At 34.0% G+C, this 19,383-nt stretch overlaps 1 protein-coding gene and 1 long non-coding RNA gene across 6 annotated transcripts in view; one reads left to right on the forward strand and one right to left on the reverse strand.

Moving 5' to 3' along the window:
• LOC127707245 (protein kinase C-binding protein NELL2-like) overlaps nucleotides 1–15,134 on the forward strand; it is a 29,342-nt gene extending 14,208 nt beyond the window's left edge. The window contains exons 6-7 of the mRNA XM_052211796.1: nucleotides 14,556–14,699; nucleotides 15,130–15,134. Coding sequence (XP_052067756.1) covers nucleotides 14,556–14,699; nucleotides 15,130–15,134 — 149 coding nt within the window. The remainder of the gene's footprint in view (nucleotides 1–14,555; nucleotides 14,700–15,129) is intronic.
• LOC127707257 (uncharacterized) lies at nucleotides 342–8,337 on the reverse strand. Of its 5 annotated transcripts, none has more exons than XR_007984732.1 (5): nucleotides 8,231–8,337; nucleotides 7,395–7,560; nucleotides 7,060–7,225; nucleotides 6,440–6,724; nucleotides 342–408 (listed from the first exon to the last, which is right to left on the reverse strand). It is a non-coding gene; the product is annotated as an uncharacterized LOC127707257 (long non-coding RNA). The 5 variants fall into 5 exon arrangements; XR_007984730.1 differs by lacking the exon at nucleotides 8,231–8,337 and adding an exon at nucleotides 8,065–8,155; XR_007984731.1 differs by lacking the exons at nucleotides 342–408; nucleotides 8,231–8,337 and adding exons at nucleotides 516–576; nucleotides 8,065–8,155.
• Nucleotides 15,135–19,383: the final 4,249 nt, after the last annotated feature.

Genomic DNA, 19,383 nt, shown 5'->3' on the forward strand with positions numbered 1-19,383 from the left:
TAATATTTTGCAATGAAATCCATTTTGATCCTTTCCCCTGCAATATAAAACTGTCCCCAAACGGATACCTAATTGTTGATCAAAGGGGGAAAATTTATTAAAAAAGAGAGAATTTCTGGAAACCAGCTGATAGTTTCTTTTAATAATCAAAAGTCGGTCAGACAACTAATTCAAGTAATTTTTCGATTCAAAGTCACGATTTGACATATACCCCTTCTCTTAACACATGCTCTTATCTCTCTTTAGAAGCTTCTACGATTAATTATTATACCCCATGCAAATTTTTTGCGAGGGTATAATGTTTTTGACCCGTCCGTCCGTCTGTCCGTTTGTCTGTCCGTCAGTCCGTCAGTCCTGTTTCTTGTCATCGCAACTCCTTTCAAACCACACAACAGAATTTCATGAAACCTTTTCAGATAATAAGGACATACTATGTAGATATGCATATCGACAGGAATTTACGAATCAATTTTTTTCCCAGGAGTTACGCCCCTTTGAACTTATTTGCCCAATATACTACTGCAACCTTTTGTCATTGCAACTCCTCTCAAACCACACAACAGAATTTCATGAAACCTTTTCAGATAATAAGGACATACTATGCAAATGTGCATATCGACAGGAAATTACGATTCAATTTTTTCTAGGAGTTATGCCCCTTTGAACTTGTTTGCTTCAATATACTACTGCAACAGTTTGTCATCGCAACTCCTCCGAAACCACACAACAGAATTTCATGAAACTTTGTAGATAATAAGGACATACTACGTAGATGTGCATATCGACAGGAAATTATGATTAAATTTTTTTTTCTTATACAATTTTTTTTTCTTACTGTTATTTTATTTCGCCAGTGACAATGTGGGGATGTGGGGTATGTGAGCGCGCTCACTAAGGTTCTTTAATTGAATCTGCATTACTTCAGAGATGCCTTGCAGTTGTCTAGGAAGTCATTACAAGACTGTGTCCACGATTCTCTATTTACAAAAAAACTTCAATGAAAAAACGAAACACAAAATCTCTTAAATAATTATCGAAATATCTAGTTTGCTGTCTTATCTTCAATAAAAAGTAGTTGAATAGTATTTTGATCAACACTATCTGAGAATAGCTTGGATTTGAAATAGCATTTAAGGATTCATAGAAAAAGCCGGAATGGGGACCCAATTATTTCCCCTTTTACTTAAATCATACCTGCCAACTTTTGAAAATCCCCATGGGGTTTTTAGTGTGGGACAACACTTTTCAAAGGTTACTATTCTTTGTGGCGTTTTTTGCATGTACTGTTTTGTGCTCTAGAAAAAAGCCATATGTTATGGTTTTTTTTATACAGTATATCTTCTTTTTATTTGCATGATCTTAGTAAGTTTATCAGTAGAAAAGATGAACATGTAGCTAGAATACCAGGATATATCTTTTGTGTAAGAATATTTAATGATTGTTGACTTTTCCAATTTAAAATTATGTACAAAGAAGGACATTTATACGGTCCTTGTGAAAAATAAAGCATCGTACATTGTACCTTAAATATTTTGTAATTTAATTACAAGAATGACAACACTGTAGTGTATGATATGTAACAGTAAGCTACTATTTATTATGTTTATAAATGGTAGTACTACATCATTAAATTTTGTCAATCAGCCATGTTTTTCTTCTAAATCTGTGTAAGAACCTTCTTGCAGATGAAAATTCACCTGTCGTATTCACAATTTTACAATTCTGACAAACACACAGAGGAATCCAAACAAGTTCAAAATTAAGCATGTCCAAATAATCATGAGAGAAAACGATTTTGATTGGCTTATTTATTTGATCATGAGAAACACGGACTTTGATTGGCTGATTACAATTGTCTTCCCTTGGGAACAGTTCGAAATCGGGAACAATAATTTTTTGGGGTCCCTGTAAAGTGGGAAACAGAACAGAGCAAAATGAAACGAAACATGGAAACATGGCGAAACGAAATGAAACGAAACGCAGCAAAACAAAACGAAACACGGTGAAATGAAACAAAACATGTAAATTGAGAAACGAAACACAACGAAACGGAACAAAATCTGTATTTTGAGGAACTGATTTTTAAAAATAGTGAATGCCTAGCTTTGACAGTTGATGTCCTTATCATATATTTTGTAAATTAGACAATAGACTATTTTCATATTACCGACTTTTGACTCCGGATTATATAATTTGTCGACTGGTTACCTTGGACATCATGGTACCAAGTCAGGTAAGAGCAAGCTAAAGAAGTTAAACCAAGCTTTCAATTGGTACAATTTTTGGGGAAAATTACCTGGTTAATATTTTTTTTTCACTACAAAATCATCTGAAAACAGTAAACTTTCCCCTCAAGTTACTCCAATTATATGTTTGATTTTTCTTATTTTGGCTGCCTATACTTGACCGAGTACCATGATGTCCAAGGTAACCAGTCGACAAATTATATAATCCGGAGTCAAAAGTCGGTAATATGAAAATAGTCTATTGCATGTAATGTTTTTGGTGTTCCAAATGGTTACTTCTTTCCAAATTTTTTTAGAACACATCAAAGAATATTGAAGCGTGAATTCCAAGGTTTTTATACTACTGCAAAAAATTTTGCGGTCATATATTGGTATCATGTCATCGTCGTCATCGTCTGCGTCATCCGAAGACATTTGGTTTTTGTACAATAACTTTAGTATAAGTAAATAGAAATCTATGAAATTTAAACACAAGGTTTATGACCACAAAAGGAAGGTTGGGATTGATTTTAGGGGTTATGGTCCCAACAGTTTAGGAATTAGGGGCCAAAAAGGGGCTCGGAGAAGCAATTTATTTTACCTTTAACTCCGCCGCCAATAATAGATCAAAGAGTCATTTAAAGGAGAGCATAATCAGCTTATATGTTTTATCCATTTGATTTTTCAACTGGAACGTCAGCTCAGGCGCTGATCCAGCCATTTTTAAAAGGGGGTACCTTACCCAGGATAAAAGGGGAGGTTCTAACTATATTTCCCCATTGAAATATATTGATCGTCCAAAAAAAAAGGGGAGTTCCAACCCCGGGACCCCCCTCCCCCTGGATCCGCCACTGCAGCTCACTGAAAGCATTTGACAGAGAAGGTTGGAAGGAAAACCCGTAAATTTTAAACGTTATTTTAGGGGGAAAGGGGACATAAAATGAGTAGATTGGAAATATTTATTTTATTTCTATAATAATGCCTGAGATGTGGTATGATTGCTAATGAGAAAACTGTTCATTAGAGTCTAAGTGAATGTAAGCAACGATAGGTCACCGTAAGGCAATCAAAAATTAGCAAAACCCAAACTGTCTAGTCGATAATTAAAGCACCAGACATTACAAATGTGAAACAATTTAAACTTGAAAACCAATTTACTGATTTATGACTTAGCCATACAAGATAACCCGTGAAATATGACAGACAGCAACCAAACACAACCACTGAATTACAGGCTCTTGACTTGGGAAAGACACATTTTAAAAGATATGGCGGGATTAAAATATTTTTCTATAAGATGGTTGTGTAACGGCACAAGATTAAATAAAATGCAAAAATATGCAAAAAAAACAGCTTTAATGCAGTGTGCAATCAATTGTTTAAAATTGAGTATTTATTTCAATTTGAGTTTATATCCTCGTGTATTTAGCACAAAAGATGTCACAACTTCAAATTCAATGTGACATTTTAGTAAGGATTTAATGCTTTTACCTCCACCCTCCTTCCTGGATATCATTCATATTCGATAATTTATACATTCTCTTTTTAACCCTAAGTCCGGTGGATGCAGTTTTTATTCATGTATAATAACAAACCCGGCCGCTCATGGTAGTCTAGTTTTTTACAGACTACACTGGAAACTATTGCAATGTTTCAATAAAATGAAAGTATGATCAAATCAAAGATTTGAATATTTCCAAGATATCCAGTTCCTATGATGGCAGGGGAATTTGGTATAATATCTCTGTGTTTTTAGATGGGGCAAGCCTTTGTGAGCTCCTCACTCTGACTAAAAGGTATATCAGTTATTGCCAATACTTGCCATCAATGTCCATCATTTACACATTCAAGACTAAGATCAAAAGGAGGTGTGGGGTATATATCAAGCCGACAGCATCCCTACAGTAAAAACAACCAAAAAGACTTCTTCAACAATAGGTATGTGTCAAGCTCCAAACTACTAAGAGTCTATAATAGTTGATGATAAATCGAACAGAAACTACTTCTGCTGTCAACACTAAATTCTGTACATAACAAAAATCAATTAAGATATTACGTTGTTGTAGGACAACCACTGACGAGGTTTTGGGCTTTGAACATGCAAATGCTTATGTAGCGGGGCTACACTAGTGTTGAGATCTGAGGTCTCCTCCTTTTAACATCAACCAATAGATGAAAAAACTAAACATACTGATTCTATTCTCAATTTTATGAATAAAAACCAATGCATGAAAAGCACTTAAATCTATAATAACGCTAGCTATAAAAGGCAACGCCACAATAGGGTCTTCAATATTGCACATAATGCGTAAAATTATTCATTGATAATGATTTGGTCTTGAAAAGTCCCTTCTAGAGTGTATATACCAGACTGTGAAAATATGTAGATATATGTCTTTGGCTTACGTTTTTAGAGGCACAATCTTTCCTTTATTCCTAGTCAAACCAAACTTTGTTCTTCGCAATGGCTTGAACACACGAAATGTTCAGGTGATGTGTTAAGTGACAGGATTATTTCTATCTAGCACAATAACAAACTTAGGTTCCTATCAGTCATTGACATAACCCCACATCTCTTTTTATTAGTTCACAATAGTGCTATAGTCATAATAGTTCTGCATCCAATTTTGACCAAAGTTTATACATTGTTTAATCGATCCTTATATGTAGTAGATATCAACCAAATAATCAATGTAAGATAAATATAAAATTGAGAATAGAAATGGGGAACATGTCAAAGAGACAACAACCTGACCAAAGAGCAGAAAACAGCCAAAGGCCACCAATAGGTCCTCAACACAGCGAAAAAATCCTGCGACCGGAGCCTGGGCTTTAGCTCGCCCCTAAATAAAAATGTGTACTTAAGTTCGGTGGAAATGGACGTCATACTAAACTCCAAAACATATAAATAAACTAAAATAAAAAAAATACAAGACTAACAAAGGCCAGAGGCTTCTGACTTGGGACAGGCACAAAAATGCGGCGGGGTTGCTCATGTTTTGTGAGATCTCGGCCCTCCCCTATACTTCTAGCCAATGTAAAATAAACAAACACACAGCAATACGGACAGTAAAACTCAGATTAAAAGAAGTCTGAGTCCGATTTCAGAAAAGGAACAGGTTTTTGTTGAATATGAGGCTTAGGTGCACCAGCTATGCTACAGAGCCTGTTCAAATATTAAGGCTTTGTGTTGTTTTTATTTTGTGGCAAAGCAAGCAAGACATAATCTCGTTACAAGTTCAATTCATATTAACCTTTTAAACTACTTGCAACAGGTATCATCGACTTCAACTTTATGGAGATGCTGTACCTACTTCGTAGGTTCTCTTTTGAAAATGTGGTAGATACAAGATAGTAACATGTGTCTGTCAAGATAAATGGCAAACAACAAAACACTATATGAATAACACATAGCTGAGAAGGTAATAGAGCAGATTGTTACCCCAAGAAAATATTGTCAACCGAGACGAAGCCAAGGTTGACAATGCCTTTTCGAGGGGTACCAATCTGCTCTATTACCCTCTCAGCTATGTGTTATTAAATTTATTATATTGAAAGTTCTATCATACCGGTAATTGTCTTTTTCAGTTCAAATTTTAATCAAAGTTTTTTACTATGACGTCACGTACATAACAAAGTTACAGGTATTAGAAAAAAAAACAGAAGGGAAGAAAGATGTTTTTTTTTAATTTATTTTAAGTTCTGAGCCAAAACGTAGAACTAAAGCATGGTCTTTAATTACTAGATGTGGTGTAACATCACTAATTCGGGCCCGGCCAGAAAGCACATACCAGAAAGTAGTACATATTTAACACAAAATAGTTCCTACGCATGGGTGTAACTTTCAAAATATGTAGAATATTTAGGTAATTATACCCCACGCAACGAGTTGCGGACGGTTTAATGTTTTTGACCCGTCCATCTGTCTGTCCGTCCGTCTGGCCAAACGTCTGTCTGTCAGTCTGTCCGTCCGTCAGTCCGTCCGTCAGTCCTGTTTCTTGTCATCGCAACTCCTCTCAAACCACACAACAGAATTTCACGAAACCTTTTTAGATAATAAGGACATACTATGTCGTTGTGCATATCTACAGGAAATTACGATTCAATTATTTTTCTAGGAGTTACGCCCCTTTGAACTTATTTACCTTAATGTACTACTGCAACAGTTTGTCATCGCAACTCCTCTCAAACCACACAACAGTATTTTATGAAACCTTTTCAGATAATAAGGACATACTACGTAGATGTGCATATCGACAGGAAATTAGGATTCAATTTTTTTTCCAGGAGTTACGCCCCTTTGAACTTATTTACTTTAATGTACTACTGCAACCTTTTGTCATCGCAACTCCTCTCAAACCACACAACAGAATTTCATGAAACCTTTTCAGATAATAAGGACATACTACGTAGATGTGCATATCGACAGGAAATACGGTTCAATTTTTTTCCAGGAGTTACGCCTCTTTGAACTTATTTGCCCAATATACTACTGCAACCTTTTGTCATCACAACTCCTCTCAAACCACACAACAGAATTTCATGAAACCTTTTCAGATAATAAGGACATACTACGTAGATGTGCATATCGACAGGAAATACGGTTCAATTTTTTTCCAGGAGTTACGCCTCTTTGAACTTATTTGCCCAATATACTACTGCAACCTTTTGTCATCACAACTCCTCTCAAACCACACAACAGAATTTCATGAAACCTTTTCAGATAATAAGGACATACTACGTAGATGTGCATATCGACAGGAAATTAGGATTCAATTTTTTTTCCAGGAGTTACGCCCCTTTGAACTTATTTACTTTAATGTACTACTGCAACCTTTTGTCATCGCAACTCCTCTCAAACCACACAACAGAATTTCATGAAACCTTTTCAGATAATAAGGACATACTACGTAGATGTGCATATCGACAGGAAATACGGTTCAATTTTTTTCCAGGAGTTACGCCTCTTTGAACTTATTTGCCCAATATACTACTGCAACCTTTTGTCATCACAACTCCTCTCAAACCACACAACAGAATTTCATGAAACCTTTTCAGATAATAAGGACATACTACGTAGATGTGCATATCGACAGGAAATTAGGATTCAATTTTTTTTCCAGGAGTTACGCCCCTTTGAACTTATTTACTTTAATGTACTACTGCAACCTTTTGTCATCGCAACTCCTCTCAAACCACACAACAGAATTTCATGAAACCTTTTCAGATAATAAGGACATACTACGTAGATGTGCATATCGACAGGAAATACGGTTCAATTTTTTTCCAGGAGTTACGCCTCTTTGAACTTATTTGCCCAATATACTACTGCAACCTTTTGTCATCACAACTCCTCTCAAACCACACAACAGAATTTCATGAAACCTTTTCAGATAATAAGGACATACTACGTAGATGTGCATATCGACAGGAAATACGGTTCAATTTTTTTCCAGGAGTTACGCCTCTTTGAACTTATTTGCCCAATATACTACTGCAACCTTTTGTCATCACAACTCCTCTCAAACCACACAACAGAATTTCATGAAACCTTTTCAGATAATAAGGACATACTACGTAGATGTGCATATCGACAGGAAATTACGATTCAATTATTTTTCTAGGAGTTACGCCCCTTTGAACTTATTTACTTTAATGTACTACTGCAACAGTTTGTCATCGCAACTCCTCTCAAACCACACAACAGTATTTCATGAAACCTTTTCAGATAATAAGGACATACTACGTAGATGTGCATATCGACAGGAAATTAGGATTCAATTTTATTTCCAGGAGTTACGCCCCTTTGAACTTATTTACTTTAATGTACTACTGCAACCTTTTGTCATCGCAACTCCTCTCAAACCACACAACAGAATTTCATGAAACCTTTTCAGATAATAAGGACATACTACATAGATGTGCATATCGACAGGAAATACATTTCTATTTTTTTCCAGGAGTTACGCCCCTTTTAACTTATTTGCCCAATATACTACTGCAACCTTTTGTCATCGCAACTCCTCTCAAACCACACAACAGAATTTCATGAAACTGTGTAGATAATAAGGACATACTATGTAGATGTGCATATTGACAGGAAATTATGATTCAATGGTATCAAATGAAAGCTGAATGACTGGTGATCATTGTAGAACACTGTTTGACTTATGATTTTGAAAAATAAAAAAATTGCATGAAATTTTAAAAAGAGGGTACATTTTGCATGTTTGTCAGATCTGAAGTACCTGTTTTGGTATATCTGAAGTTCCGGGAACCAGTTCTTTCTTATATGCCATTAAAGGTATGTTGATTTTTTCAGTACAAGGCACCATAAAGTGTTTCTTTGACATGCAATGATTGTCACTTTATTTGAACTTGAAACAAAAGAGCTGTGCCTGCTTGAAATTGGGGAATTTAACATAGAAAGCAATGGGGCCATGAATTAGTGGTGTACTTCCTATTACAGAGAATCATCAGAAATTTAATTTTTATAAGTTGTAAATATTCCAATGAAAATTGGTCATATTTGATGTCATGCAGTAATCATGTGTAATCAACTTTTTTTTATGAACAATTCTGTTTATGGGAAATTTCAGCTCTTAAATTGACACAATAAGGTACTTTAGCCTTTTATGGTCATACAACATGCATGCAGTTAAGACTTGACTCCAAATTCTTATTTTTACATTATTTGGGATTGAAATCAGTAAAACATGTATATTATGACTTGTTTATGGTAAAAAAAAAGCTCCTGGTCAAATAATCCTATGATTTTTCAAGTTTTATTGGTTTTCTTATGGTAGTCTTTTACAATCTAGGCAATTGGTATATACTCATATAAGAATTCAAAAATCTCACTGAACATGAAATTTTGAACCAGTTTAGCAAGTTATCCAGCTGAGGGATATATAAATTGCTCTAAATAATCTAGCTATGTTGTACCACAGAAGTATGGTTTATACCAAAAATGTCCCTTTTCCAATTTGAAGAAAAAAGGGGGGACAATATTCTTAATTATGTCTTAGGTCTGAACTAATATATTTTTATTATATGAACAACCTCTGATAAAAATATGACTATTGGTAAGCACATTGCTTTCCTAGTAGAAATTAACAATTAGAAGCATGATATTGAGAATAAAAAAATCATATTGGCCATTGGTAATATCCATATGCAGTTTTCTTTGCATAACCCATATGTTACTACCAGTCCAATTTGAGCTTTAAATCAATAAAATATTGTTTGGACTAAAGCCTTATATGTTTTTTATTGCTTGAAATAGATCATAGAATGAAATAAAGTAATGTTGAAGTCAATACAGCAAGGTTGGTTTCTATTATAGGTGTAACACCACTAATTTCGGGCCCGGCCAGAAAGCACATACCAGAAAGTAGTACCGGGGTACATATTTAACACAAAATAGTTCTTACGCATGGGTGTAACTTTCAAAGTATGTAGAATATTTAGGTAATTTTGGTATCAAATGAAAGCTGAACGACTGGTGATCATTGTAGAACACTGTTTGACTTATAATTTTGAAAAATAAAAAAATTGCATGAAATTTAAAAAAGAGGGTACATTTGCCTGTTTGTCAGATCTGAAGTACCTGTTTTGGTATATCTGAAGTTCCGGGAACCAGTTCTTCTTTATATGCCATTAAAGGTATGTTGACTTTTTCAGTACAAGGCACCATAAAGTGTTGCTTTGACATGCAATGATTGTCACTTTATTTGAACTTGAAACAAAAGAGCTGTGCCTGCTTGAAATTGGGGAATTTAACATAGAAAGCAATGGGGCCATGAATTAGTGGTGTACCGGTACTTCCATGTCAGTTCAATTCATTGTCCTTTAAATTGTCGATTTCTTATTGGTCTGCACGAGAGAGTGCCATTCAAAAGAAATGTCTCCCTCACAGCCATGAGATAGAGTAAATTAACTCCCTCGTATTAGCCAATCAAAATCTGGCATTTTAACGTGAAGTATAATAAAATGTATTTGCATGGTCTTGGTTTAGTTTAAATTAAAAGAGTAGAAACTGAAGAGTCGTACATACAATATAGTATGAAAAAATGAGAAAAAGGTGCTCCAGTAGGAAACCCACCTTAGGTCACAAGGTCACCATTAAAAATTGCCTTGGGTCACCAGGTAACTTTTAAGCAAACTAAACTTTAGGTTTGCACTCCGTCCATCTGTCCGTCCGTCCGTCCGTCTGTCCATCCGTCAGTCCGGCAAATCAGTTTTCCACACATTTTTTCTTCGTTCTTGAAGATATTGATTTGATAATTGGTAAATAGTTTTATGATGACAAGTTATAGATCAAGTTCGAATTTTGTTCCGGTCTGATGATTTAGTCCAGAGTTATCATGGTCCATATCTAATGTTAGAGTACTACATTTTGTATGTTAAACCATATTTCTGTACAAAGGGAGATAACTCATTTTTTTAAAGACATTCTTTGGTAAATTGTTTGAAGTGTATGTTATTTTGTATAAACTAATTTTCTGAATGATATTTATATAAATTTTTTTTATGAAGTGAAATCCTTTAATTAGATAATAATCTATTTTTATTAAGGTATATATTTCATTACATTTCATTGTGTATAGATAAAAGTTGTTGACATTTTATAGATAAGTTACAAATCTAAATTAGTTTGTGACAAATGAAAGAAAAATATTTGGAACTATTAATTATATTTGATTATAATTTGAAAATAGATATACATTGTATTACATCATGTATAATTTAAGAGAACTATTAATCATATCTAATGTTAGAGTGTTTTCCACACTTTTTTTCTTCATGCTTGAAGATATTGATTGATAATTGGTATATAGTTTTATCATGACAAGTTACAGATCAAGTTCAAATTTATGTTTTGGTCTGATAATTTTATTCAGAGTTATGGTCCTTGGACTTGAAAAATTCACTCATATAATCAGTTTTCCACACTGTTTTTAGTCATGCTTGAAGATATTCACTTGATATTTTCTTTTTGTTTACACCATGACAAGTTATAGAATAAGTTAGCATTTTGTTCCAGTATAATGAATTTTTACCTCAGGTAGGGGACTATGTAATGAATTTTTACCCGGTAGGGGACTTTGTATTGCCATGCAATACTCTCAGAATGCTTGTTTTTTCTCAGTTTAAATATTTTAAAGGTCACAGATACTTTCATGAGAGGCGCCAGGTCGCAAGCTGGTCAACCAACTGGGATTGAGTTTGGGGATAATTGCCCCAAGAGTTTAGGAATTAGGAGCCAAAAAGGGGCCAAAAACAAGCATTTTTCTAGTTTCCAGACAATAACTTGTGTGTAAGTGTATGGATCTCTCTAAAATTGTACCACAAGGTTTCATATCACAAATGGAAAGCTGGTATTGAGTTTGGGGGTAATTGCCTCAAAAATTTAGGAATTAGGGGCCAAAAAGGGGCCAAAAACAAGCATTTTTCTAGTTTCCAGACAATAACTTGTGTTAAGTGTATGGATCTTTCTGAAATTGTACTGAAAGGTACCATACCACAAAGGAAAGGCTGGGATTGAGATTGGGGGTAATCACTCAAAAGGGGGTTCAAAAATTTGGAGGGGGGGATTTTTATGCCCCCGTCGTAGGGGAGGGGGCATTAAGTTTTTCCCTTGTCTGTCTGTATGTACGTCCTGAAATTTGTTTCCGTTCTCTAACTTTAGTTTGCCTCAACCAAATGTTATGAAACTTATACACAATGATTATTACCACAAGACACAGATCAAGTTTGAATTTAATTGGGTGGCGTCACTTCTACCTTTCAAGAGTTATGCCCTTTACAAATGGAAAAATTGCTGAATGCAAGCGGGGGCATCATCTGTGTCCCATGGACACATTCCCCATTTATTTTTTATAATTTTTTTGTTTTTTTTCCTTAAAATTTTCCATTTTTACATTGATTATTTCTGATTTATATATAAAAGCAAAAAAATACTGATATTGCAGGAGATACACACCAAACAGGATGTGTAAATTATTATATTATGTATTGTGCAATAGCACAGTACTGTGCAATAGCAAGAAATCTTCAATTGCATAGTATTGCGCAATAGCACAGTATTGCACAATAGCACAGTATTGTGCAATAGCAAGAAATCTTCAATTGCACAGTATTGCACAATAGCAAGAAATCTTCAATTGCACAGTATTGCGCAATAGCAAGAAATCTTCAATTGCACAGTATTGTGCAATATCAAGCAATCTTCAATTGCACAGTATTGCACAATAGTAAGAAATATCCAATTGCACAGTACTTGCGCAATAACAAGAAATCATCAATTGCACAGTATTGTGCAATAGCAAGAAATCTTCTTTTGCACAGTATTGCGCAATAGCGCAGTATAACAGCACAGTATTGTGCAATAGTAAGAAATCTTCAAACAATTTCATAGTATTGCGCAAATAGCACAGTATTGTGCAATAGTAAGAAATATCCAATTGCACAGTATTGTGCAATAGCAAGAAATCACCAATTGCACAGTATTGGGCAATAGCAAGAAATCATCAATTGCACAGTATTGCTCAATAGCAAGAAATCTTCTTTTGCAAAGTATTGCACAATATCACAGTATTGCACAATAGCAAGAAATCTTCAATTGAAATTTCATACAAATTATTTAACCCATTTCAAATTTTTAGATCTTTCACCACATTTATTTTGTGTCAGAAACCTATATAATGTCAAAAATTTGATCACAGTATCAAGCTTGAATATTGTGTCCAAACTTGCACCAACTGTTCAGGGTTCAACCTCTGCGGTCGTATCAGGCTGCGCTCGGCGAAGCATTTTATTATTAGTTTATCCTGACTTTTTTTACATAAATTGTCATCCTGCCTATTTTTTTGCCAAATTGTTCATCCTGCCTATTTTTTTTCTCAAAACTCCTGTCCTGCCTTTTTTTTCAAATTTCATCCTAGCCCCCTAAAAATCAAATGGTAGCTCCCTAACAACATATGGGACTATAAAGCATTGACAAACAAAATACAAAGTACAATAGAACTGGTATGTAATGCATTGTTTCTAGTGCGGCAATCAGTAAAATTAAGCCCAGTATGTAATGTGTTTTCGAATATACCGTTAATCGTGTAGTTATGCACACATTATCTTGTGTTTAAATCAGATCTTTTGTAAAAAAGCAGAGACAGATCAAGGGTGTAAAGAACGGAGGAGGCGTAATTTTCCCAAAAGATAAACATACCACCGAGGATTTTTTTTTACGATTTTTAAGCAAACAATTAGATTTCTTCGATTAAAAAGGTCCTCTAAACTGTCCTAATTGATCTTTGGCTATGCACATATACACATTATATAACACTATCTTGTCAGGAAGATTTTGTTTGGGTCGTTCCTCAAAATACAGATTTTGTTCCGTTTCGTTTTGCCAAGTTTCTTTTTGTTTAGGCTGTGTTTCGTTTCGTTTCGCCATGTTTCGTTTCGTTTCAATCTGTTTCGTTTCTGTTCCGTTTCTCACTTTACAGCGACCCAATTTTTTTTCGTGTAGATTTTCACAAAATCGTGTTTTAGAGTTAAAATTTAGCAGAAGTTGAAAGTTTAATGAATACCCTTTAGATATAATACAAATTTAAGCATCTTTACATAATTTTCATGTCAGTACAATATCCCATTTAAAAGATGGTAGATTTATTGAGGGACTTCATTTGGGGTACTGGACTGGTATCCTGTAACTGGGATCCTATTGCAAGATGTCAACACTAACAACAGGAAGTTCAAATTAAAGGGAGACACTGTTGCTTGGAAAAATACTAAAATCAGTATAGTCAAATCTTATAATATGTCTCTGGTGGTAATAATTTAAATATCATCAAAATCAACATACCTAATCTTTTAACCAGAGTCAAAAGCTACATATTAGAATACCTAAAATGGCTAATTACATAGTATATAAAAAGTACATTTAAGTTTTATTTTATTAGTATGAAAATTGGTTGGGCACCTAAAATTACAACTGGGCTCCTGACAAAAATATTTTGGGGTCCAAGGCTCCAAGCTGGCACCTTTCGAAAAGTTAGATTTTAAGTCCCTCAGGTATCAAATTTCTTGCTTGAAGTTCAACAATTGAACAACTACCATTGATGAAGACAACCATACATTTTGTACTTTAATTTGTTGTAAATCACGAATGTTAAAGTGGTAAATTTCAAATATATGTCTTATTGAAGAACATGATATTTAGATAATTTGTTTTCTTATAACATAATACCAGCATTTGACATAAAGAAGTTCATATAAAAAGTCATTTAGAATAAGTGGATATTGATTTCTTTGTAATCTTTATTTCAGAGATAAATGTTGATGTAGTATGTATTAATGGTGGTCCATCAGATCAATGTAAAGATGCCATGTCAACATGTGTACTGGTTTCTGGTAATCACAAATGTGCATGTAACAGTGGATATTACAACAAGGGTGGAACTTGTACTAACAGTATGTATCTTTATTCCTTCTATGGTATTCATGTTTCTCTCTGCTGGTCATTTTGCTGGAATATTAATGTCCTTTATTACCAACACACTAAATTATTGCAAATTAGCTTATACATTTTTTTTATCCCACTGCCTAATATTTTTTATACCTCTGCTTAAAAAAGTGCAGGTATACTGTTTTTCCTCTGTCTATCCGTCCATCCATAATCATGATTATGCAAAATTAACTCAATTTATACAAAACAAATTTACTAAAAATATAAGTCAAAACAAGTAAAATTTTCAATTCCACCAGTCACAATAAATGATCTATTTAATGAGATGATCAAACTTGACATTAATAAATCCACCGGATCTGATAACATAGGACCAAAAATTTTTAAATTGAGTGCTCACTTCATAACTTCATCTTTAACTTACATTTTTAACAGAATAATAGAAACAAGTACATTATCCAGTGTTCTAAAGAATGCAAGAGTAACTCCTGTTTTTAAAGCTGGGGAAAAATTCATGGCAACAAATTATAGGCCAATTTCTGTACTTCCTGTTTTATCAAAACTTTTAGAAAAGCATGTTTCAAAACATTTGTATGACTATCTAAAAAGATTAGATCTTTCGACAAGAACACTCTTGCTAAAATGCCCTAATCAATATCATAGATAAATGGGTACAGGATATGAATGACGGTAACATCAACTTAGCAGTCCTGTTGGATTTTAAGAAAGCTTTTGATGTAGTAGATCATGATATTCTTTGTAAAAAACTTGAAATTTATGGATTTGATAATGCTGCTGTTTCTTTTTTTAAATCCTATTTGAATGTAAGAACTCAACAAGTATACAAATTGGTAATGCTCATTCCGAAAAACTTTATATCAAGTATGGGGTCCCCCAAGGCTCCATATTAGGGCCCCTTCTGTTTATATTATACATAAACGACCTTCCTATCTATATGAAAAATTGTTGCACTGATTTATATGCTGATGATTCAACTTTACATCTTTCTGGTAGTTGTTATCAAACTCGGCAGTCAAAGGTACAAGAAGATTTGCATGGTGTTGAGGAATGGTGACAGTAATGATAACAATATGTTCATCAATAAAAATAAAACAAAATATATGATTATTGGAACTAAGCAAAAAGCAATGCCACATTACAGTGAGAGTTGTTTAAGTATTAACAATCAAGTGATACAATCTTCCATATGGGAAAGTCTCTTAGGCATTAAAATTGACCCGAATCCCTCACATTGACAAACCAAATTGATTTGATCTGCTCAAAAATTTCATCTAGGCTATATCTACTATTAAAGATTAAAAAATTTCTAAATCAAGACTGCAGAAAATTATTCTATAATGGTTATATCTTGCCACTAATTAATTATTGTTGTATAGTTTGGAGTAGTTGTAGCAGTGAGGGTTTAAATAGGATATTAAAATTACAAAAGAGAGCTGCTAGATTAATACTAGAAACAGACCCTTTCACATCTTCTGTGCCCTTATTCAAACACTTAAACTGGATGACAGTTGAACAGAGAATAAAATATCACAAGTTTGTGATGACATTTAAGTGCATCAAAAATGATGCCCCATCATATCTTATTAACAAGTTTCATTATGTTTCAGACAGAAATCCATACCCCTTGAGAAATGCTGTTCAAGGAAACCTTATACTCCCTAAACCAAAAATAGAATTGTTCAAAAAATCTTTTATGTACATTCTAGACCATTCTAGTGGAATAATTTGCCAATACCGTTAAGAAATATTACAAATGTTAATTCTTTCAAATACAAAATAGCATATCATTTATTGAAATCAACCTGTTGAAAAAATATTGAAAACTGATTATGTCATCACGTTTATTTTTTCCTAACATTTTATCAAGTTGTATAATTGCACATTATTATCATACTTGACTTTTATACTAATGTATGCCATGTATATGTTTGCATTTTGTTTATGATTTTTTATGATGAGGTCATCAGGAAGATTATAGCTAACTGTGTAACCCTCTTATAATAAAGTATTGTTGTTGTTGTTGTTGTTGTCAGTCTGTCTGTCCCATGAATATTTTCGTCAAATTTTTCTCAGGAACTCCAATGACATTGCGCACGATGTTGGTACGATTTCCATTTTTTCTATAGATTATCACAAAAATAAATACTTAGACTCGTCAGTTCGATAAAAATATAGTGATTTCTGGTTGAATTCATTACAATAGACTTGAAAATTAAGAAAAATAGGAACCAGGATTTAAAATACCAAAAATTTTACACTTAATTATCCCATTTTTACGCAAAAACGTAATGTCCAACGTTACATTTTGTGTGCAAAAGATCAGATTTCCGTTTCTTTCATACCATATTTTTTCTCCGATGATTGTAAAATATCACAAGAATATTATTATTATTATTATTATTCGCGTGTTACAGCAAAATCAATATCACTGAAACCGTAAACCGTAAAATTTTATTTTTGTCGAGCCTGCGACGTTGGTCGCAGAAAGCTCAACATAGGGATAGTGATCCTACGGCGGCAGCGTTAGCTAACTTCTTATAAGCTTTATATTTTAGAAGGTGGAAGACCTGGATGCTTCATACTTTGTATATAGATGCCTTATGTTACAAAGTTTCCGTCTGTCACATGTCCATTGTCCTTGACCTCATTTTCATGGTTCAGTGACTACTTGAAAAAAAAGTTGAGATTTTTTGTAAATGTTAATTTCTCTCTTATTATGAGTAATAGGATAACTATATTTGGTATGTGCGTACCTTGCAAGGTCCTCATGCCCGTCAGACAGTTTTCACTTGACCTCGACCTCATTTCATGGATCAGTGAACAAGGTTAAGTTTTGCTGGTCAAGTCCATATCTCAGATACTATAAGCAATAGGTCTAGTATATTTGGTGTATAGAAGGATTATAAGGTGTACATGTCCAACTGGCAGGTGTCATCTGACCTTGACCTCATTTTCATGGTTCAGTGGTTATAGTTAAGTTTTTGTGTTTTGGTCTGTTTTTCTTATACTTTATGCAATAGGTCTACTATATTTGGTGTATGGAATGATTGTAAGGTGTACATGTCCAACTGGCAGGTGTCATCTGACTTTGACCTCATTTTCATGGTTCAGTGGTCAAAGTTAAATTTTTGAGTTTTGGTCTTTTTTCTAATACTATATGCAATAAGTCAACTATATTTGGTGTATGGAAATATTTTATGATGTACATGTCAGTCTCACAGGTTTTATTTGACCTTGACCTCATTTTCACGGTTCATTGCTCAGTGTTTAGTTTATGTGTTTCGGTCTGTTTTTCTTAAACTATCAGCAATAGGTCAACTGTATTTGTTGTATGGAAGGATTGTAAGCTGTTCATGTCTGCCTGGCATGGTTCATCTGACGTTGACCTCATTTTCACGATTCATTGGTCAATGTTTAGTTTTTGTCGAGCCTGCGACTTTTGTTGCAGAAAGCTCGACATAGGGATAGTGATCCGACGGCGGCGTCGTTAGCTAACTTCTTAAAAGCTTTATATTTTAGGAGGTGGAAGACCTGGATCCTTCATACTTTGCATATGGATGCCTCATGTTACGAAGTATCCGTCAGTCACATGTCCATTGTCCTTGACCTCATTTTCATGGTTCCGTGACTACTTGAAAAAAAAGTTAAGATTTTTTGTAATGTTAAATTCTCTCTTATTATAAGTAATAAGATAACTATATTTGGTATGTGTGTACCTTGCAAGGTCCTCATGCCTGTCAGTCAGTTTTCACTTGACCTCGACCTCATTTGATGGATCATGCAGTGAACAAAGTTAAGTTTTGGTGGTCAAGTCCATATCTCAGATACTATAAGCAATAGGTCTAGTATATTCGGTGTATGGAAGGACTGTAAGGTGTACATGTCCAACTAGCAGGTGTCATCTGACCTTGACCTCATTTTCATGGTTCAGTGGTTATAGTTAAGTTTTTGTGTTTTGGTCCGTTTTTCTTATACTGTATGCAATAGGTCTACTATATTTGGTGTATGGAATGATTGTAAGGTGTACATGTCCAACTAGCAGGTGTCATCTGACTTTGACCTCATTTTCATGGTTCAGTGGTCAAAGTTAAGTTTTTGAGTTTTGGTTTTATTTCTTATAATGTATGCAATAAGTCAACTTTATTTGGTGTATGGAAATATTCTATGATGTACATGTCAGTCTCGCAGGTTTTATTTGACCTTGACCTCATTTTCACGGTTCATTGCTCAGTGTTAAGTTTATGTGTTTCAGTCTGTTTTTCTTAAACTATAAGCAATAGTTCAGCTATATTTGTTGTATGGAAGGATTGTAAGCTGTTCATGTCTGCCTGGCATGGTTCATCTGACCTTGACCTCATTTTCACGATTCATTGGTCAATGTTTAGTTTTCTTGGTTAAGTCTGTTTCTTAGAAACTATAAGCAATAGGTCAACTATATTTAGTGTATTGAATGATTGTAAGGTGTACATGTATTTCTTGTTTGGTTTATATGACCTTGAATTCATTTTCTTGGATCATGTTAAGTTTATGTAATAGTTGTATTAAAGCTTTCATTTAGGACTATCAACATAATATCAATGGTTAGTAAAGAAGGCGAGACATTTCAGGGTGTGCACTCTTGTCTTGGTTAAGTCTGCTTCTTAGAAACTATAAGCAATAGGTCAACTA

The sequence above is a fragment of the Mytilus californianus genome, unplaced genomic scaffold (genome assembly GCF_021869535.1).
Source record: "Mytilus californianus isolate M0D057914Y unplaced genomic scaffold, xbMytCali1.0.p SCAF_60, whole genome shotgun sequence".
NCBI lineage: Eukaryota > Metazoa > Mollusca > Bivalvia > Mytilida > Mytilidae > Mytilus > Mytilus californianus.